The following is a 21,734-nucleotide window of genomic DNA, read 5'->3' as shown; positions in this document are numbered from 1 at the left end:
CCCCGCCACCAGTGGCCACACGGCCTTCCTACTTACAGGCAGGTTACTCGGCGGTGCGTGGCAGCTGTGGCCAGGACCCTGCAAAGATGGAAGGCAGGACTCATGATGGGGGCGGGGTCTTTCAGGGTCCATCACTTCCTTCGGCTGCCCCAAGATGTCCTCAGCCACCGAACCCCCACCTCAAGGGGAAATCCCTCATCCACCATCAGTTACTTACTGGGTATGCTGGAATAGCCATGGGTGTCTGTGGGCACAGAAGAAGGAAGTGATGAGACGGACCCCGAACTAAGGCCTTGAGGGTGTCAAGGACGCTTGGCCTGGGGCTACTACCATTCAAGGGAGCCCTGGAGTCAGAGGGTGGCCCCCAGATGGCTCATTAATGGAGAGGGACTGGCCGTGTTAAGGGACCTCCAGCACACAGTGACTCTCACTCCACCCCTCAGGACAAGCCTGGTACATTCTATTCTTGTACCCTCCCGTATCCTGGCTTCCTGCTGTCCCAGGACCCTCATCAGCCCTCCATTCTCCCCTCAATCCGGAAGCCACACAATAAAGCCATGAGGCGTACGCTCTCTCAGGCACATGCAGCGGTAGCCCTGCTCACCTAATCCCCAGCCACCAAGTGCCCCCCACTGGGGCAACAAAGAGCCCTTGGAACAGCCAAGTTCCTGCTTCTCCCTTGTCTGTGTCCGGCTCTCTCAGTCCGTGTGTCTCTCTCTGTTCCTGTTCCTCAGTCTCTGTCTCTCTCTGTCTCAATGTCTCTGTGGCTCTCCCTCCCCCACAGCTTCTCACAGGTGATTCCTCCTGCTTGGAACACCTTTCCCTTCCTCTGCTGACTTTTATTCACTCTGTCTCTCTGTTTCCTCCTCTTTCTAATCAACTCCTTTCTGCCTTGACTTCCATTTTAAGCCAGCTGATCTAAAGGCCCTTTAAAAATAGCTTTATTGTTGGTTGTCTTTTTAAAATGCATTGATGAAGCTGATAGTAAAATGAAGCCCATAGGCCCTCGGCCACCTTACAGATGAAGACCTCCCCGATGCTTCCTCATCGAAGAGGCAGAGGAGTGGCCCAAACAGACCCCGTGGCTCTGCCGCCTGCCAGCCCCTTGACCTTGGCCAAGTTACTTAAGCTCTCTGCGCCTCAGGTCCCACACCTGTAAATTGGGGCCGATGGTCATCAGAGCACTCCCCCGTGGAGCCCTCAGCAGGAGGACATGTCAAGGGGCTAGAGTTCGGACTTCTCTGAGCAGGTCCAGTGCGCGTGTGCCAGGGCCATTGTTCTTGTGGACCTGGGAGCGGGGTTGGATGCGTGTCTGTTCAGCTTTCACAGACACTGCCGGGTCTTTTCCAAGGAAGGGAAGTGTGGCCGGTCTGCAGCCGCACCAGCGAGCGCAGCGCGCCTGTCTCGTTGGACCTCTTCTGGTGGACGTAGCCGCGACTCTTGGTGTTTCCCAGGTGACTAAAGACGTTCGAATGTGTTTGCTATGTCTATGGTTTGTGTTCCTCCTTATCTTCACTTCCTGACTCAACTTACACACCTCCTCCTCCAGAAAGCCCTTCCTTAACACTCCCCAAAGCTCCCCTATGTCCCCCATGGCGGCCCTGACTGCTTGTGGCCAACAGCATCTGGTAACATAGTAGACTGCCGTGGTCACCTCTGGATCCATGGCATCACCCAGGAAAGGCACTGGCACAGAGCAGGTACTCAGGAAATAAACGAATGTGAGAATGAATTAATTAAAGAAGGAAGCGGCTAAGAGGGGGAGACACCACACACCTGGCTTGGGGGGGGCTGGCCTCCGATGAAGTTGATTGATTGAAGTTCCAGGTCCCCATCTACTTGCAGGTGGGTGACCATCTGTAGGGGGAGCCGGTGCCCATACTCATAGAATGGATTTCCATTTACCACCACCTGTAGGGCAGGACGAAGTCAGAGTCAGCACCCACGACCTGGGGAAGGTAGAGACAGGAAGCAAAGAACAGGGTTCTTATTAACTTGGGGTTAAAGGCTTGGGGGTGAGCTGGGATAATCTCAGAGTCAGGGATCTTGGAGTCCCTAGGTCAGAGGTCAAGCTGGAGTTGAAAGTCAGCTCACAAATTGATGGATGGCAGAGAATAATTCAGTCTGGGGATGGAGATAAGGAGAGAAGAGAGTCTGAGTCCCAGTTTTGGCACCAAGTAGTTGGGTTCGAAGTCTAGCTCTGACGTGTCTTGGCTGCGTGCCCTCAGGTAAGTCACGTCACCTCTTCGAGCCTTTGTTTCTTCATCTGTAAAATGGGAGCTCACTCTGGGATTGTTGGGAAGATTAAAACCCAGTAAGGCATTGTGAAAATCCTGTGTCGAGCCTTGTTTTGTAACCCTATCTCAATATACTTTAAGTCATCACATTCCAATTATAGCACTAAGTAATGGCCAAGAGCCAGCTCTGCAGGACTGAGCACTTCCTACGTGCTAAGCACTTTACATGGTGATATCAACATGGTGAGTCTCTCAACAGCTCCATGAGGCAAAACAAGGGATCGTCCCTGTTGTTCAAGAAAGCAAAAGCTCCAGGGGGTGGACTGAACAGCTAAAGGTCACACGTGGGCGAGTGGCAAAGCCCAGACCCAAATCCTGGTCTGTCCAACCTCAAATCATGATGTTAACCACCAGTGATGAGGTTAGAAATCTGGTGCCCACAGGAGGGCAAATCAAGTACGGGTAGTTTGTTCAGCCCTGCAGATCCCTTCTAGGAGATTCCTCGCATGGATCGCGTGGGATGAATGGGCACAGGATGTCTGTGACAGTGTCATTCATGAGGAGCTGGAAGCGGGGATGGAGTGAACTCAGAGTAGGGACACCGGGAGTCCTGCACAACCCTCAGAAGGCGCCGACCAGGTGTGACGGAGCAACACGGGGGCTCCGACACACGGACGATGAGTGAGGAAAGCCGCGGGTGGGATGGCGCAGCGCCGACTGCATACATGCGCAAGAAACACAAAGGCACAGAAACAGGGCCAGGCCACGAGAAGCCAAGATAAAGGCTACCCCTGGGCACGAGGGGACTGGGAGGGATGTGAGGGGGCTTCTGGGGCTGGAGCGGTTCTGTTTCGAGACCGAGGTGCTGGTTCCATGGGTGCATCCTCTTTGCGAAGAAACATGTGAATTGTACAAGTGTGGTACGCACTTTTCTTACCTGGGTCACGCTTGAATAACACACAAAAAATACGTGAGCCTCATTTGGACTCTGATTCAAACAAACTGTAGAAAACTACTCCCGTGGCGCTGACGAGATAACTGGAGCGCTGACGGGATGTGGCGACACTAAGGAAGGACTGTCAATTTCTCAGGCGTGAAAATGGCAGCGTGACTGTGTTTACAAAACCTGAAGTGTTTATGAATTAAATTGTATGATATCAAGGAGCTGCTTTTAAGTCATATGGGAGGGGAATGTAGGGTAAGGATGAAAGCAGAGGGACGTCGAGTTGACAGCTATTGGAGCTGACCAAGCAGATGAGGGGTTCGCCGTGCTCTGTGCTTCCTTTAGCGTGTGCATTTAGAGTTCTCCAAAATAGGAAAAATACACCAAGGAACAAGACTATCGAGATACGTTAAACGTATTAGAAGCCACTCGGTGGTGGACGAATGGGGATGAGAAAAAGAGATAAAATAAGTTTTTTAATAGTCAGGAAAGAAGGAAAAGAAGAAAGTAAGGTAGGAAGGGAGGGGGAAGAGAAAAGAAAAGAGGAGGGAGGAAGGGAAGGAGGGGGCTGGAAGGAGGGAGGCGGGAGGAAAGTGGCCCCGCCCCCGCCCCGGCCCCGCCCCGGCCCCGCCCCGGCCCCGCCCCGGCCCCGCCCCGGCCCCGACCTTGTAGTGCTCCGCCAGGACCATGACCACCAGCTCGAAGGCGGCGCCCTTGCGGAAGGGCATGCTCCTTTTCTTCTCTTCGCTGCCCCACTTGCCGTCCTGCTTCGTGTTGAAGACCACCTTGTCCCAGCCATCAAAGCGGGGATTGAAGTGGAAGGCGATGTCGGCCTCAGGGCCCTGTCCCACCGTGAAGTTCACGGCGAACCTGGCGGAACACGAAGAACTGTTCCTCTGGCCCCACCTGCCAGCCCAGGGGACCCAATTCCGGGAAGCCGGCTCTGTCCCACCCTGTTCCAGGGTCCCTGACGAGGGACCCGAGACACTGTTGACCCGAGACAAGAGGGGGAGGTCTCCCCCTGATTTCCAGGAGGCAGATAACTAACGCCTCCCCCTTGCTCACTTCCTTTCGTTACTAGATCCCTCCCCATCTCCAATTTCAAATAAGACTGCCACTGGGACTCCTGCGTTTCACCCTCCGTCACCACGGGCCAGGCATTGTCTCCGGAACCCTACATCAGTCAGGCTTTGCCACCTCCCTGGCCTTTCCCCACATGCGGCCAGGGGGACCCTGTGAACGTCCAAGTCAGAGCACCTCCCTTCACACCAGTGTCCCCCAAGTTAACTCCACCGGGGCAGGCACACACCCGTGTCAGGGCTTTTGTGCTGGGTGTTCTTTCTGCCTGGACTGCCCTTCCCTCAGATACACCTCAGGTTCCCACCCTCACCTCCTTCAGGTCTTTGCTGAAATGTCCCCTTCCTGGGGAGGCCTTCCCTGGCCACTCTATTTAAAGGGAGAATGACGCGCCCCTCCCCCACCACATCCACTCCCCATCTCCCTTCCCTCCTTATTTGTCTCCACAGCACTTATCGCCATTTGATATATATTTGACTTATTTATTTTTTCATCTGTCTCTGCCACTAGAATGTCAGCTCCGTGTGGGCTGGGATCTTTGTCCTGCAGACTGCTCTGTCTGTAGTGCGTAGGCACAAAGCGGGCACACTTAATGAGCAAGGAACAATGAACAAAGAAGCAACAATCCCATGAGGTCAGTTAAATTATTCTCGTCATTTTGAGGCCATAAGAAAAAAAAAAAAATCTAGTCTACAGCCAAACCACCCTGAATGCCCCTGATCATCTGATCTCGGAAGCTAAGCAGAGTCAGGCCTGGTTAGTACTTGGATGGGAAAAAAAAAATCTAAGACCTTTCTGGGCCGGTGACCTTCATTGATGCTATCACATCCATCATTTCCAATATAACGACCCAGATAGAGGACCACCTCTCATGATGAACCTCCCTGACCTCTCCTAGCCTCCAGCCCCGCCCCCCTTCCCATCTGGTCACCAAGTCCTGGACTCCCCAGACCACAGCTGGTCTTTGGCCGCCGGGTGTGGTGGTGTAGAGCCCCACCCGGATGGCAGTGGAGGCAGGTAAGGAGGCTAGAAGCCCCCTGTTCGTAGCCCCCTCCCAGTTGAGCCTGGCCTGGGGGAGGGTCTTACCTTTTCATGTGTTCACTGGCCACTCCTTGGATGTAAACAGACATCCCAATGCTGAGACCGCCAGGGATGGGCTTGTTGTAGGGCAGAGTCTGTAAGCAGAAGAGGCTGCGTGAGGGGCCTGGAAGGCCATCCGTCTATTGCAGCCTTTACCCCTCATCGAGAAGCTCCCTCGCCACTCCCTTAAACAAGGGAGGGAAAGCTAACGGGTGAGAGATGGGTGTGACGATGAGGGCTGAGAGTTAGGAATGGACATAAATAGCCTGCATGACAGGGTGGGAGTAAAGTGAGACCCAGGGTCGATATTAGATAAATCAGACTCAGGGCTCTGGCACGCGCCTCCAAAGTTCGGGGTGAGAGTAAACTGGTGTGTAAGGGTCCGGGTGGAGCTAAGCCAGGGCCTGAGCTGAGTAAGGCCTGGGCTGCTGTCTCACCGGGTTGTAGGCGGGCTGGTAGCCGGGAGCAGGGATGTAGGCCATCCTGAGAAGCTGAGCTGGCGACTCGTCCTGTGAGAAGAGCTGCGGGATTGAGGAATGGTGCAGAGGGCAGGTGGTGGCTGGCTCTTATAGTTGAAGATAAGGGAGTGGCCAGCAGGGCAGGGTCCACAGAGGTCCCTCTTCTGGATACCCTAGGCTCATGTCTTCTCCTAGGGCACTCCCTGGTTCCCCTTCTCTCAGCAGCCTTCATGGTAAACAGCCAGAACCCAGATCATGTGGGCCAGGCCTGGGGGGCTTAGGGCAGGGCAGGGCAGGGACCCCTTCCCTGGGCCCTTCTGCAAAGAGGGAGTGCTAGCGAACTTCAGCCTCACCCACGCCTTATCAGAGCCCATACCCCTGCCAGGCCCTTTGTTAGCAGATGGAGGGTGAGGCCAGGCAGACTGGGCAAGGCAGGGCTGCAGGAGTGGCCCAGGACAGGTGGGCAACAGAAGCATGTGAAAGCAGGGAGGAACTGGGTGCTCTTGACACTCCAAGAACTGTGAAAGGACTTCAATTGACTGTGTGCCTATTATTATGTGTCATTACCATGACTATTGTATACATAGTGGTTTAGATCACTGACTTCTGCAGCCGGAAGTTCTAGGTTCAAATCCTGCCTCTGCTACTTCCTGGCTGTGAGATCTTGGATTAGTGCCTTAACCTCATTTTGCCCATCTTTAAAATGAGGATATTAATAGTTTCAACCCCATAGGGTCCTTGAAAGGAACCACTAAGCTAATAAATGCTCAGAACAGGACTTGATATATAGAAGGCACTAAATTAGTGCTTGGTCTCTTGTATTCATTCCAAACATAGAACCAGAAGGGTGGAATCATATATGGATGAGACTATCCAAAGCTTAATGAAACAAGGCAGTTGGCTGGAGATTGGGTAGCAGCGGAACCCTGGGGAGACACTAGCACCAGGTCCCACTATGCAGTGAGTAGGGGCCACGCAGGGCGACCACTGCCCCCAAGCCTGGAGCAGGCAGGGAAACCACCTGCAGCCTTTGAGCCCAGATAGCCATGTGACTTTTGTTTGCTCTACCCTGTCAGACTTTCTACTGCCCCTGGCCTGTCCACTGCCAGCTCTGAATGGCTCCTATTCCCATTGGTCAAAGCTGTCTCCCCATCCTCTCTCTCAGGAGCTTGGAGCCCCCAGGCACATCTTAGACCCTTGCTGCCTCTCCCCTCTCTCCAATAAGGACACCAGGTTCTTGACATTGTTTTATTGTTTGTGGGCTGAAGATAAGCGCGTGGGCATGAGGGAATCAATGTCATAAAATTATAAACTGGGAGACTGGGCGAGAAGGAAGTGAGGTGACCATTTTCACTAATCCTCCCTCTCTGTGGATGAAGAAACACAGGTATGAGTTGCGCAAGGCCAGGGCCTGTGATGTGGGGGCTCTTAGAGCTTGGAGAAGGTTAAGGTTTTCAGGTCCTTCTTCTCCATCATGGCCTGGATGAACTTCATGATGTCCTGGGTCTGCAGCATGCTCATGTTCCAGGAAGCCTGGATAAGGAGGGCAATGGGTAATGGAAAGGACAGGGCAAGGCTGGAGTTGGACTAATGAAAACAGGGGACATAGCAGCGCACCGATCAGAGGACAAGGCCTGCAGAGGCCGCTGAGCTCTGACCGGTTGCTCTGGGATCAAAGAAGGGATGCGATTGGTCAGATGAAGAGCCTCACCATGTAGTTAAGGCCATCAGCCACCGAATGGTCGCGGGAGTAGAGTAGATTGACTTTGGTGCTCTGAACCGCCACGGGGCTCTTGGTGGAAATCTCCGCCGCCAGGGCCAAGGCTGTGTCAAGCATGACCTCTTTGTCTGGGAACACCCGGCTGCGGATGAAGGAATGAAGGGCTCTGGCAATCAGGAATGGGGATCTGAGAAGGGCTTCCTCCCCTCCCTCCCACGGAAGAAGTGGCCAATCATGGTAGAAAGAGGAAGACACACCCCTCTGAAATGGACCAATCAGAGCAGGGCAAGAGACTCCAGAATAAAGAACTGACCACTCAGAAAGAGGAAGCCACTTGGAATCCATGAGTGAGTATTCACTGGGACTCAGAGAACCCCACCCAGGCCCGGATGCCCTTGAACAATTCACCAACCCCAGCTGTGGCCCTACCTGACCAGCCCACTGCCAAGGGCTTCATCAGCCATCATCTTGCGCGCGGTGAAGACCAGCTCGTTGACCAGGCTTCAGGAGGACAGGGCGTACAGCAGACGGTGGTCATCACGGGTCAGGAGATGCCCTGTGGTCCCCTCCCTCAAGGGTCTCCCCACTCACCTCTGGTTCCCGATGACTCTGGGCAGACGCTGCAGTGTTCCCGTATCGGGTGCCAAACCCACGATGACCTCCTGGGGGGAGCAATCACATCAGTGCTTGGTTTCTGCCCAAAATTGCCCCCATGCAACCTCGATGCCAGTGAAATTCTGCACTTACTGCAAGGTCGCACTCCACTCCACCTCAGACACCCCTCGCTCCATACTCCATTCCATTCCCATCCACACACTTTCACCCATGGAGGTTCCTTCAGTCTAGAATAGAGCCCGCCTTCCAATTCCTCTGCCCTCCCAATTCTTCCAGGTCAGCCATGTCTGCCTCCAGGGGGAAGTCCTCCTTAACCCCCCTCACCTTACCCCTTTACTGCATCCATGGGCTCCCTCCTGCCTCCTGCCCTCTCCAGCACTGACCCCATAATGCAGCACCCCCAGCCTCACTCCTGCTCCCATACCTTTACTCACTCATGACCTCACCTGGACTACATGATCTACTCTTGACTTCCATGGCCAAGCCTTACTTTTTAAGGGTCAATTCTGAAAAACTCTTCCACGAAGAGCTCCAGGTTCACTCCAGGCCCTCCCTGCAACCATCCCCTTAGCCTGCACTGTCCCTCCTCTGCCCTTACTCTGCCACTTATTACCCAGCTCCACACCAGACCCGAGGAAGCAGAAGCTCAGGGAGATGACTCACCTTCACCTGGAAGAAAGCATCCTGGGTACAGTACCGGATGTCACAGGCAGTGATGAGGTCTACGCCTGGTAGGTAGAGGCCAGGGACACTAAACAACCACAGGGACCAACCCCTCCTCCCAGGTCGTGGGGGTTGCACCTTGGGACAAAGTCTAACTAGCAACAGATCTGAGGCTGGAGGTCATTGGCTGAGGTGAAAGAGCAAACAAAGTAAATGCCCAGATGCGTGGTAGATGCAGACTCACCTCCGCCGATGCAGCCCCCATGGATGGCTGCGATCACAGGCTTAGGGCACTGGAAGGGAACAGGAGGGGCAGAGTCAGGGTTGACCCATGAGAGGTGGGCAGGAGGGATGCCCTGCCAGGCTCCCAGCGTCACCTTCTCAATGACATTGAAGCTCTCTTGGTATCTGGAGATAAGAAGACGGAGTTGCCAGCTGATGCGGGCCACATCATCTCCTTGGACCTGAAGGATTTCTGGACCCAAGTCCGTGAGGTCAATACCTGGCGGGGGAGGTGAGAGGAGGCTCGCATAGCATCCCAGGCCCTACCCATTGCTCCAGCTAGAGGGCAAAACCCAGGCTCAGCGGATTCGAACCCCCAAACCACCACAGTGGAGAAAGCAACTCACATAGGACTTAGCAAGGGATTACATATGGGGTATAAAATAAATAAAAGCTAACATTTATTGAGCCATTACCCATTTTGTCCTCAGAACAACCCTATGAGATGGGTCCTATTACTATGTCTATTTGTGGGGGTGGTAAACTGAGGCACGGAGTGTTTAAGTTACTTGCCCAAGGCCACACTGGCTTGTGAGTGAGTAGTGGAGCTGGGCTTTTGCACCCAGAACCGTCCAGCCGGCTCCAGGGTCATGCTTTTCACCGTTATGCCAGCCCGCCCAGAGTCAAGGTTTTTGCTTTGAGCAAATGAGTCAATGATGGTGATGCTTCGTGAGATGGGCAGGCGGGAGATGGAGCAATTTGGAGGGATCCAACTGCAGACAATTCCAAATCTGATATTTCCTCCTCTATTCAGTCTCCACGACCGCTACTCTGGCCACCATCACGTTCCTGGATCTCCCGCTTCCACCCCGGTGCCTACGGTCTGCTCCCCAAACACAGCCAGAGGGAACCTGTGTACAGCTCCCCTCCCACCCCGCTTACTTAGAATAAAATGCAAGGTCTTTGCCAACACCTGGCCGGCCCTGCATGAACTTAATTCCCCAGCTATTCCTTTGGGCACGCAGGCCTCCAGCCCTCGCTCCGACAGCACAGCACACTGCCTTCCCAGGGCCTTCGTGCCCCCCGCTCCTTCTGCCTAGAACAGTCCTTCCCCCTGCAATGGTCACAAGACTACCACTCTGTGCAGGCCACAGCTCAAAGGTCACCTCCTCAGAAAGGTCCACTCTGGCTCCGTGGCAGACCCCGCGCTAGGTCCTTTCTCCGCCTGTCCTACACGGCCCTCTCGTTATCACGTAATTCTGTGCTTATCTCATTTAGTGCATCTCCCTTTCTCAGATGTGAGCTCCAGGAGCAGAGGAATGTTTGTCTTTTTGTCCACCACTGTATCCCCCATTGCCTCAACGGGGCCTAGTACACAGGAGGTGCTCAGTAAGTGAGGAATTCAGACAATCCCTGCCCTCATGTAATCGCCCTTCTTTGGGAGAGATAAATAAATAAAATACATTTTGTCAGATGGTGGTAAGTGGAGAGTAGAGTGGAGTGGAGTGTGTGTGTGTGTGTGTGTGTGTGTGTACAGTGAAGGCTGCTGCAGTATTCAGTTGGGGGGGCAGGAACCCTCTCACTGAAAAAGTGTTATCTGAGTAAAGATCTGAAGGAGAGACAAGGAGCTATAGGCACGACTGGGAGAAGAGTTCCAAATGTCAGGAACGGCCAGTGCAAAGGCCCGGTGGTAGGAATGCCCCAGGTCTGGCCAGGTAGATGGAGTGGAGTAAGTAAGGGGGAAAGGAGGAAGAGTCAAGGTCGGAGACGAGACAGGCGCCGGCCATGAGGGGCCTTCGTGGGCCAAGGGACACACTTAGCTTTTACTCTGAGTGAAGACAGACCCATGGGATCGATCGATCGGCCACACCCGACTCCGAGGCTTCCCGGACTCCACAGCCGGTTTCAACAGCTGAGCCCAGAGGAGCGCTGGCTCAGGGTGGCGCTGAATTTGTGCAAGTTGAATACGTTTAAGACAGGACACGCCTCTGTGACCCTGGCCTGATCGCTTCATCTTCTGGACCTGAGGTTTCTTCTCTGTAAAATGAGGGTAAAACCCTCCCAAAAGCTGATGGGACTGTAAGGTTTCAAGGACACAGAGCCTAAGGCACTCTGCACAGTGCCCGGCACATATGGCACCACAGTATATTACTATATACTCCATTTCAGTGCAGGCCAGAATCGCCTGGACTAGTCCAAGGGCATCTATCTGCTCGATTCCACGCCACGCCTAAGAAGCCGGCAGGACTCAACAAGAGCCATGCTTATTCCCAGCACAAGCACAGCTTGGCCTCGTCCAATCCCTCCTACTACTGTCTTTTTTGGTTTACCCGCCCTGCCTGGACCTGCAGACACTGGCTTTTGCAACTCCTTGAAGTAAAGGGCCCCCGATCAGGATTCAAGGGGTCCCCCTTCACAGTGCGAAAGAACTATTCACTACAGGAGTCCCCTATTTTGTTCCCCTGTGAACCTCAAAATGTTGCAGATATCATTCAAGATCATAATGAAGTTATACGTAATCATAAATTATAACAGCTACATCAATAAAAGTTGTCCATGCATTAACATTTTGTGGGGATTCGCTCATTCAATCCTCAGAGCAACCCGATGTCAGGGCTAGTGTCAGCTCCATTCTCATCGGATGAGGAAATGGCAGCGCAGACAGGCACAAGTGGGAGGCGGCTGGCTGGCTGCTGGGGCCAGAGCCTCGCTTTGAACCACGTCCCAGATACCGGGCTGTGGTCGGTCCCTTAATGGTTACGGCAAGGGCTCTGCAGCCAGGCAGCCTGGGTTCAAAAATCTCAGCTCTGCCACTTACACCCGTGAGAGCTGGGCAAGTTTCTTCTCTCTCCGGGCCTCGGTTTCCTCACGTATAAAATGGGGAGATAACTGAACTTGTCTCGTAGGGTTGTAGTAAGAATTAATTAATTAATATGTGCGAAGTGCTTAGACACTCCACGAAAGCCAAATCACTGTGGGCCAGTTCTGTTCTTTTCTCTTTTCTTTTTAATTAGCAGCTCCACCCTATCATTGAAACTACGAATGAAACTGAGTTTCCTTTCTTGCCTCAGTGTCTTGCTGCTGAAAATGGGACGAGCGAGCCGGCCACAATCAGCTGGGAGCCAAAAGATCGGGGCCGTGGGCCTGGCACAGCTACAGATGGGACCCTTCCTTCTCTAGCACTTCTCGGGCACGCGCTCCGTGATGTCAGAAACCTGACTCTAGGTCCCTTGCACCCAAGAAGGGGCCGACTGGCATGGGAGTATCTTCTTTCTGAATGTTTGTTGAAACAGAGAGAGGGAAAGGTGACGATGTTAACAGAGGAAACAGAAAGAAATAGGTTGTTTGCTGTCTGTCTCCCCCACTGAGCTGGGAACTCCATGAGAGCAGGGCCCAGAGCAGTCTCCGTCGCCGCTGAGTCCCCGGAACTGGCTGCGTCCTGCGAAAGTCAGTGTATGTTCAGGTGTGGACCCTCTCACAGTTGACTGACAACTATGGGCTCTGGTTGGACAAGATGCAAACAACTGCCGGATGGCACAGGGAAGATTCTGGAGTGTTATCACTTAAAAGAAAGTTCTGGACTGAGTTACCTGTTTTTAAAGCTTTTAGCCTGAAGCCAAGCTGAAGTTGTGCTTGAAGAACCAGGGGACAGAATCAGGGTGACCCTAGCTGCTGGAAAGTGAGGGAGTAAATTCCAGAAAGGAGATAGCCAGAGAGGGGAGCCCCAAATTCTGTGTATAAGTTCCTCCCAAATCGCTTGCTGACCCATGAGTCATGCATGCAATCCAGAAAGAGATTTAAAAAGTGATTCCAACTAAACTGCTCAAACAGCAAACTCAACACTCTTTGGAGTTAGATAATAGGATCCAGACTTTCCACAGCATCTTCTTGCAATATCCCACTATCCAGGTTACAAATGCAAAGAAACAGGAATATGAGACCCATTCTCTTCAAAAGAAAATAGAGATTGACCCCTAGGCGACCCAGATGTTGGTATTAAGAGACAAAGATTTTAAAGCAGCCATTTTAACTATTCTTAATGGCACAAAGAAAGATATGCTCATGATAAATAAAAAGATATGAAACTTTGGCAGAGAAATGAAAAATATAAAAAAGAACCAAATGGAGATTTGAGAACAGACATATAATTGGAAATCAATTCTTCTGTGTTGAATAATTGCATGAAAGCATGTTATTATAATAACACACTTAACTGACACACAAAAAAACACTGAGGGGTAGCTCCATAGTGTAGTGGTTAGCATGTCTGCTTTATATGCAGAAGGTCCTGGGTTCGCACTCCAGGTGGAGCCATGGACCATATCCTGGGTGCATGGGGCCTCCCGAGCGCACCAGGAGTGCCAGGCCCCAGGCGAGCCAGGCCCCAGGTACAGCGTGTGGGAGGAGATGCCCGGCCTTAAGAGATCCAGTACTTAAGAGGAGAGTACTTAAGAAGTGAGGAGAGTAGGTGAGGGGTGGAAGTGAGGAGAGTAGGTGAGGGGTGGAAGTGAGGAGAGTAGGTGAGGGGTGGAAGTGTGGGGAAGAGTTAAAGAGGAGAAACAAACAAATACTGAGAGGTTAAGGGCCTTGGTCAAGGCCACAGATCCAGCATGGAAACCCAGACTTCAGAGCCCATGATCCTGTCATGTTCTGTTGGACTACTTTCCATATTTGAATGTTTTAAATTTTAAAAAATGAGAAAAGGGGAAGTTAGAAACTGCTGAAAACTCTAATTAAGAAGCATTGCTCTATACTTTAAACTAATTTAAATATGTAAATATATACTTTTTTAAAAAGCATTGCTCTATTCCCTGGAACAGGAAAGTCTGGAAGGGGTGGGTAGGGAGAGCACCTGGTACCTGCAGTAAACATTTTTCCTCCACCAGAGATAACCACAGCCCGACAGTCCGCATCTTGGGCTATCTTGTTGAAGCATTCCACCATCTCCCTGTGGAGAAGCAAAGAGTGAAGGGCTGTTTCTGGGGTGGCGATCCCCTGCCCTCACGTCCAACTGTCCCCCATTGCCCCACCCCTGCCCAGTCCCTCAGCCCCTGCCTCCTCCTGCAGGGAAGCCTCCAGAATCTGCAGGCCAGACCTCCAGAAGGCTTTGTTCATGGCATTCCTCTTCTCCGGCCGGTTTAGCTCTACATGCAGAACGTGTCTCTGGGCAACTGTCACCCGAAGGGTCTCATAGTTGTGGTCTGGGGCTTTGCTAGGGGCTGCTCTGGAGGCCTCCTCTTGTGCAGAGGAGCCCAGGGGGCGAAGGTTAAGGTTGAAACCCAAGTGGGTGGGGGCTATTAGTCCTGGGGAGACAAAGGAAGAGACTTTGATGGACCCAGATTGGTGACACAGCACCTTCAAGAGCAGAGGGCATATATCTCAATGATACTAGACTGGGGAACACAGGACCCTTAGAGATCTCAGTTTAGAAAGATAGAGTTTAAGATTAGGGGTGCACTTATCAGTGACCTCAGTCTGAGGACTACCTCAGCCCCTTGATCATGGTGAAGAATTTTCACTCAAAAAGCTAACCTTATAATCAGCTCTTTGTTCTGCTTCTGTAGATATGCTTGCTACATAGGCTGTAGGGCCAGGCGACCTTGACATTAACTAAAGACAGCCTCCCTTTTGCTTGTTCTGTCTAAACAACAAATGTAACTGCCTGTGCCCCATAGCAACTCCCCTGCTTTGTCACCACCTTAGGACAAATTAACCAACTGGCCCATGCCAAATAAGCCCTGTAATAAGCAAAGTTGCTTCAGAGCTCCCTCTCCTCCCAGATGTTCAGAGCGCTAGTTCCACTGGAGCAGTAAACATGAGATATCCAACTCTCCTCGTGCTGCCTGGTTTCTCGCAGGTCAGATTTTTGCAACATTTCTGCAACAGCGGGACTGACTCCAGATTGGGAACAGTGAGCCATCAGCGACCCATCTGTAAAACAGTCCTACAGAACTGGGGAGCCTTTTGGATGGGAACACAGGGACCCCTGAGTTTAAGAGGATCGGACACCTGGAGCAGGCCTCCGTTTCCTATGACCTCTATGACAACATGACGGCGCAGCGAACCCCAAGAGGTCGAGGTGACTCACGCCATATCAGCCGGTCGCGGAGTCTGCGAAAAACCGCCATCGCTCTCCGGATTGCTGCAGAATGGCTGCAGTAACCCGACAGGGGGAAGTCAAGGGGGCGGGGACAAAAGACCGCCATGTTGGGCGAGGGCATCGATGCAGCTTGAGAGCGGCGACCCCTCTCCTCGCCATTTTTAGTAAGGGCAACCGGAAATAGCCTCGATTCGTCGGCTGAGTTACAGAGCGGCTTAGAAACGGACCCTTTGACCCAGTAGGAATCTGGACAAAAAAAAAATCATTCATGCAGCTGCCGGACATTTCTGTATAAAGTTCATCACAGCGCTCTTTTGTAATGGTGTTGAAATTAGGGGCAGCTGAAATGTCTAAGGACGTAATAGCAGAATAACTGCAGCCTTACAAGTTTGTAGTCATGTACTTGTACCACGTTAAAAAGAAAATTTATTTATCTAATACTGTTTTCCCACATTAAGGTAATGGAAATGTAGACGGGCCAGCATTAGGCGCTGACTGTATAATCTGAACTCCTACAGCACCACGACGGCCTATTTTCCCTTGAACGTAGGAAAAGAGCTGGTGAGGGCGAGTCGCCTAGTTCGTCTCTGGGATTCAGGAGGGAAGAGGGGGAGGTTTATGTGGATTTGAACGAAGTCCGTGTTAAAATAATTTCTTCAAAAAATAATAGTTTTAGAAAAAGCTTGTTAACTCAAGAGCATAAGTGCTGTAAAACTGAGTAAGTATGCTCATTAGGGAGATGTTCACCAGGAAGTGAATGGATGGCTCTGGGAAAACCTTGCCTTAATGAAATGTGTCACAGATGAGCTCTTTTGGAAAACATCCTGTGACTACTCATCAAGAGAATACTGCTTAGTTATCTACGCAGTGTAAAACTGAAACCACTTTGCAAATACATAATGTGAGAAAAATGTAAAGATGGCATTTAGTATGGGCTGACAAAAAAATACTTAAAAGATGGCTCCGTACATAGACTACAATACATGCATAAAATCTCTCTAGAAATCTCGAAACTGCTAACGAAGGTTGAAACTGGATACTGGAAGACGAAATAAGGAAATTTTCTTTTTACCCTCTCGATTTGTTTAAAAATAAATCAGGTTTTGAAGTTTGTGGCTGCAAGCTGACTAGTTTCTTGTCCAGACGTCCTATTTGAGACTTCCCTTGTGAAGCATTTCCATTTGATAAATGCCATGTGACTTCAAGTAGGTATTAACCTGAGTTTCAGAACTTCACAGTGAACTTTCAAAGTGGGTTTCTTCAACTGCACACCCAAGAACAAGGCACAGTACTTCTGGTTTACTCTTTACAGGATCTTCCATGAGCCAAGGTCCTTAAAGCAGGTTGTCACCCTTAGCCCCACTGTGCCCCACCCATGGTGCACACAAGTCCCCATCTACCACAGCTGGGGAGTATGTTAAGTCACAATTGTATGGATCCTTTAATCCAGCAATTCCATGTGTTATCTCGGGATCAACATCAGAGAAGTTGACTAAGATATTTGCATATATAACAGTGGTAATATTTCTAGCAGCAAAAAACTGACCATCAATCACCTTTGGAACCAGATTCTGACATAACCACCAAGATACCCTGCAGGAGTAAAGAAGCTGCTCTGTATGTGGTATGACAAAACACTGTACTGCTCAAAGCATTTTGTTAGACAAAATTACGTCCAGGTAGAATTCCAGGCCATGCTCCTCCCACCCAACCAGTTTTGCACTTTTTTCCTGCAGTTTAACTGGTCATTGCCCAATGTGAGACAGGGAGGCGGGGGACGGTAATAACCAAAAGTTAATGGGACTGGGGAGAACTTCACTTCGATCTTTCAGGGATTTTCCAACCTTGTAAGAAGGCAGGTATTTACTTCTCAGGATTAGGCTATTTTTTCAATCTCTCTTGGTTTTCCATTTTTTCAGCACTTTCTACTTTTTGAGTGACTCTCCAACCAGACTGAATTCGGGCAGTCCTCATGAAAAATGCCATGTCTCCCGGCTTTTCCTCGAGACTCCTTAGGACCTAGCATCATTCCAGGCCTGCGGCCCTGACCCACCCACTGTTCCTTGCAGCAGGGCTGGGCCTGCAGCTCTGTCCTGGCCTGCTTGCCTTCTTCAGCAGATCAAGTGGGAGGGAAGTGGACACACCCTGGAATCCCAGAAAGTGGTTTATTTTCCAAACCATTTTATTGAAATGTGCCAAGAGTACATGGGCAGCACAAATGTATGAACAAGAAAAAAAAAAATCACATGTACAATAATTTTTCTTTAAAGGTGAAGGTTAATCTTGGGAATATCAATTACCTTCCCCTCCCCATCAGACTTCAGCATTTCCAGTATGGTTAAACTACTAACTAACATTAAAATACAAGGAACTTTGCAAAACAACACCATTAAGAGCAAAAAAAAAAAAAAAAAAAAAAAAAAAACTTTTGCAAAACAACACCATTAAGGAAAAGAAATGTTTTCCTGCTCAGATGGGACTCTTCCTCGGCATCTTATGAGGCGTGCTGAGCGGTGGAGAAACACAACTTCAGGGTGTAAGGGTATGGACCGTCTGCAAAGGGGAGGAAGAGGAAAGACGTCTGGCTGTGCCCCTCTCAGGAGGCTTCCCCCACCCAGCTCCCCTCATTTTACACCCATCTTTGGTCACTGCCCAATGTGAGACTTAAAAACAAGCCAAATACACAAGGCATCTCTCCTCTTCCTCCACTCCCACAAAGAATCCCATTCCTAGCTCCACTGCTGGGGCAATAAGTCTACCCCAGGAACTGGATGGGCAGTTTACTTGCTGGCTAGTATGGCCCCTTTCACCTGAGCCAGCCTCTGTGACAGACATGACACAGGTGGGTGTTACTGGCAGTTCCTGACAGAGAGAATGCCAGCTCCCTGGAGGACAAGCCTGAGCAACTCCCAAGGTGACAGGGTGGTTGGCAGCAAGCAGCCAGACTAGGCCTCCCATGGGGAACATGAGGCTGCTCTCCTGGAGACCAGGTCCCGCCTGTCCATGTCAGCAACAATGTGGAAATCTCCGGGGCTCTATCTTGATGGCAGGAAGGACAGCTCTGGCCTGGAGCCAGATAACCCATCAGGCCCCAAAGGGGACAACTACAGGACACACAGATACTCACTTGGGTTTTTCATCTGGTAATGGTTCAGGAAGCCCAAAGTCTCCAGGGCGTCACTCTTGGATTCCCACTCCAGCAGCCCAGACGAGCTGCGTTCACCTGATCGGAAGGCAGAGGTCAGGCAGGGACCAGGGAGCCACCCATTTACACCCGAGGAATGAGAGAGGGGGGCGGGGCACTCCACTCACTTTTGCCTGAGAATACTTTCACTGAAGATGGCCGCTTCACTCCCAGCTCATCGCAGATCTGCAAGACAGAAAACAGACACAGAAATACAAGGAGTGCCACATGGCAGACCACGCCCTACATGACTGAGTGCTCCAGTTTTTCTGGAGAGGAGTTTCTAAGCTTTTATCACACACTCTAAGGTGTCCCCATGGCCCGCGAAAAGGTTAAGAAACACTGCTCTGAACTGTCCGGTTGCCAAGAACTGAGAAATTGCTTTTTTACTTACCTACCTTCAGCTGCAATTTGGGTGTGTGTTGGCACTAGGTAAATGTTTGATGAACTGAGGTCTGGGGCCAGAGCAAGGTCCAAAGTCGCACTCTGCCAGTCAGTCTTCCTGTCCTAGTTTCCTCTGACCTCGCCACTCCCTTCAGATGCTACCCAGGCACTAAGGGCCTGCCTGACACTGGACTCTGATCACCACTCTGTCACCGGACAGGGAGAATCTCTCCCAGAAGTACAGCCAAACTAGCTTGCCAGAAATGTAAACAGCACACTCTACTGCTGCTAGAAGTTCAGTGCCATTCTCTCAGCCTGTCTGCCCTGGTCCCTGTGTCCCCAGGACCCAACCTAGCGCATGGCAGAGCAAAAGCTTAACAGATATCTGTTGAAATACTAAAACAAATGGCCTACTCAGATGGTTGTGGTGAAGGACCATGGCACTCACCTCAAAGAAGTTCTCCTCAGTCACCTCCAGAGGGGCGTTGAAGAAGTGCAGCACGTTGCTAGGGTGCTGGATGCGGTTCTTGGCAGCCTGCTCCGGAGTGGAGAACCGGTTGTTCCGTGATTCACTGAAATCTTTGTAACTTGAGGACCCGTCTTCTAGCCCATATGACTGACCAGGCATGATGGCTGGTTGTTTGGAGACACTAAGAGGGATGGGGAGCCCTGTGTCAGATCTAATGTCGCCTTCCCCCAAGCCCTCCACTGTGGCCTTGTTCCCGAGAGCAAGCACTGGGCACTCCGACCCAGCCGCCACTTTCTCCCCTGCTTTAGACGGACACACTCCCTCTTGCCCAAATAATCACCTCTGCCAACCCTGTTCAGAGTGGGCCCCATTCTTTCCCACCTCTCCTCAGTCCCTTGGCAACATGTCCCAGCCCAGGAGTCCAGGCACCTACCAGACTTTCAGCTTCTGCCCGAACATGAAGTTGTTGTTGAGGTGGGTAATGGCCCGGTCCACAGCATAGCCATCGGCCATCTCCACCATGGCGGCCCCCGGTTTGCTTTTCATGAATTTCACCTTGCAGAGAGCAGCCGTGGTCAGCACCACTGCCCAGCTGCCAGGCACCCTTCCCCTGCCCCTTCCAAATTAGTTAGAACTGCTCTGGATTCGCACTTCCATGCTGTCACTGGTGAATGGGGAATCAGAAGAGAAGCACGCCTGGCTCCCAGCAAGGGCCCAGGCAGCGTTCTCCTAACCTGAGGACATGAGCCATACACGGGTCACTTAACAAGGCACAACAGAAAACAGTGGGCATGACAAAAAACGAAAGCAGCTATTCTTATGAACGCGTGTCTGTTAATAAGCATTTATGTGGATACTGGATCCTGATCGTTATTAATGGGTCAAGCGAGGAGCTGCAAACCCAAAGGTTTCAGATGGGTATGAAAAAAGAAACCACCTCCTCTATGTGGTTAAGTCACCAAGCAGCCTTAGTCAACTGTCCCACAGGCAAGGCAAGAGGCCCAGTGTTGCCAGACAGTCTGAAATTTTTTGGAAGAAATCCTTATACACTTACCTTCAACTATAACGGGTGCATCATGAATTATAATGTTGATGTAATGTTATTACTACATTTGTGTGATAGCCGTTTTTTAACATCAAAAATTCAAAAGTAAACAACGAAACACCTACACACAATAAGGACCAAGGTATCTGCCTGCAGCAGGTCACCTGATTAGGTGAGTCGCCCTCCCTGGATCAGCTGACTCCCAGCCAGGCCGCCTCTGGCTGGGGGCCTCCCAGGAGCCTGCCAGGTCTACAAGGAAAACCACGGACATAGCAGAAGCTCACCTTCTCCACATTGCCATATAAGCAGAAGACATTGAAGACTCGATCACAGTTCATCTTAGATTGATCCAAGCCATAGACCATGAGCACAGGGCTGTCAGCGTGGGGGCCATACTGGTGGTGGGGGAGGGGTGGGGGTGCCCATACTGGGGGCCGGGGAGGCTTGGGCCTCATGGGTGACCCCCCACTGGTGGGCCCATCCTTCTCCCTTCGTAGTGAGGTGGGGGGGGCCCGTAGCCCTCATCATGGTAATGGCTGTGGTACCCACCGTGGGGCCCTCCTGGGGGGTGGGAAGGAAAGAGAGGGAGGACGGGTGAGAATTTGCGTGGCGGACGACGGGCAGAGGCACATGAGCCACGGGAGTCCACGGAGGGGAACCCCCTGCCCTCACCATATTCTGCGGGGTGATCTCCCAGGAGAGGGGGCTGCCTCTGGCGTTTGTTAGGGTTGCTGCCAGGGTCACCTGTGGACAGAGAGAAGAGTTAGAGCCCAACCTGGAAAACGGGGTGGCTCTTCCCCTCTTGACTAGAGGCTAACCTCTAAGTCCCTGAGCTCCTGAGAACCTGAGTACAGAGCCTCCCTACTCAGGGCTGCTGGGCCTCCCTCCTGTGGCCTGACCCAGGCTGGGCACGAAGCCCATGGCTGGAGTCTACACTGCCTCCCCTGCCCATACCGACCGGGCTGCCTTCCGTTCTCTGCAAAGAGTGAGGCCCAGCTGTGCGCTCTCGCCTGCCCTGGCGAGGAGCCCAGCTCGTGGGCCCTCACAGGAACCTCCAGCTGCTCTGGAAGCTGACAGGTTACAAGCCGAGAAGAGCTTTCTAAAATAATTCCCGATGAAGGGAGAGGGGGTGAGAGCAGGAAAATAACCCAGAAAGGTCAGAAAGATGACACCATCTGGCCCCCAAAGTCTCGAGGCTCTAGAAGCTCTAGACCCCACTTTCTAGGACCCTTCTTTCTGAACCCCGTCCCAGTCACCCTCCCACCCATCATGTCCAACCCGAGGTGGAACCGGAGGAAAGGACAAGCAGGGCGAAGTCAGAATCAGTTCATTTGAGCAGTCACATACAAGGCAACAACATTCTCAGACCCAGACAAAGGCGCAGATCCACCCTCCGCCCCCAGCTGCGGTCCATGATTGCTACCACGAACTCAGCACTGGAGTGGCAAACACTGTGCTAAGTGCTTTACAGAGATCGCCGCTTCTTAAATTCCTCACAACAACCCTATGAGGTAGGTACTAGTTTAGTCCCATTTTA

At 51.7% G+C, this 21,734-nt stretch overlaps 3 protein-coding genes across 3 annotated transcripts in view; all 3 read right to left on the bottom strand.

The window, feature by feature from the left end:
• LGALS4 (galectin 4) overlaps window positions 1-18,349 on the bottom strand; it is a 23,032-nt gene extending 4,683 nt beyond the window's left edge. Inside the window, exons 1-7 of the mRNA XM_039854820.1 lie at window positions 18,339-18,349; window positions 5,775-5,998; window positions 5,344-5,432; window positions 3,846-4,050; window positions 1,777-1,911; window positions 218-244; window positions 37-78 (exon numbers count right to left, since the gene is read on the bottom strand). Of these exons, the coding sequence (XP_039710754.1) occupies window positions 37-78; window positions 218-244; window positions 1,777-1,911; window positions 3,846-4,050; window positions 5,344-5,432; window positions 5,775-5,819 (543 nt within the window). The 5' untranslated portion in view covers window positions 5,820-5,998; window positions 18,339-18,349. The remainder of the gene's footprint in view (window positions 1-36; window positions 79-217; window positions 245-1,776; window positions 1,912-3,845; window positions 4,051-5,343; window positions 5,433-5,774; window positions 5,999-18,338) is intronic.
• Window positions 7,030-15,259, bottom strand: ECH1 (enoyl-CoA hydratase 1). The gene is made up of 10 exons (XM_039854798.1): window positions 15,104-15,259; window positions 14,111-14,318; window positions 13,875-13,963; window positions 9,171-9,295; window positions 9,038-9,086; window positions 8,794-8,858; window positions 8,107-8,177; window positions 7,945-8,016; window positions 7,507-7,657; window positions 7,030-7,328 (listed from the first exon to the last, which is right to left on the bottom strand). The coding sequence occupies exons 1-10, from the start codon at window positions 15,234-15,236 to the stop codon at window positions 7,224-7,226; spliced, it is 1,068 nt and encodes a 355-aa protein (XP_039710732.1). The 5' UTR covers window positions 15,237-15,259; the 3' UTR covers window positions 7,030-7,223.
• HNRNPL (heterogeneous nuclear ribonucleoprotein L) overlaps window positions 17,513-21,734 on the bottom strand; it is a 12,255-nt gene continuing 8,033 nt past the window's right edge. Inside the window, 7 exon segments of the mRNA XM_039854810.1 lie at window positions 17,513-17,668; window positions 18,243-18,338; window positions 18,428-18,485; window positions 19,132-19,333; window positions 19,586-19,707; window positions 20,482-20,597; window positions 20,600-20,758. Of these exon segments, the coding sequence (XP_039710744.1) occupies window positions 17,610-17,668; window positions 18,243-18,338; window positions 18,428-18,485; window positions 19,132-19,333; window positions 19,586-19,707; window positions 20,482-20,597; window positions 20,600-20,758 (812 nt within the window). The 3' untranslated portion in view covers window positions 17,513-17,609.

This window comes from Pteropus medius, unplaced genomic scaffold, assembly GCF_902729225.1.
Source record: "Pteropus medius unplaced genomic scaffold, Ma_sr-lr_union100, whole genome shotgun sequence".
Lineage (NCBI taxonomy): Eukaryota > Metazoa > Chordata > Mammalia > Chiroptera > Pteropodidae > Pteropus > Pteropus medius.
This window is presented reverse-complemented; position numbering and strand designations above follow the sequence as displayed.

Bases quoted from the DNA above. Each gene is read 5' to 3' on its own strand.
- ECH1 (XM_039854798.1), bottom strand. From the start codon at position 15,236: ATGCCCTCGCCCAACATGGCGGTCTTTTGTCCCCGCCCCCTTGACTTC. The intron at 9,296-13,874 runs GTACCAGGTGCT...CTCCCCCGCCAG, and splicing joins AGGAAAAATGTTTACTGCAG to GTATTGACCTCACGGACTTG. The intron at 8,017-8,106 runs GTGAGTGGGGAG...GTCCTCCTGAAG, and splicing joins AGAGTCATCGGGAACCAGAG to CCTGGTCAACGAGCTGGTCT.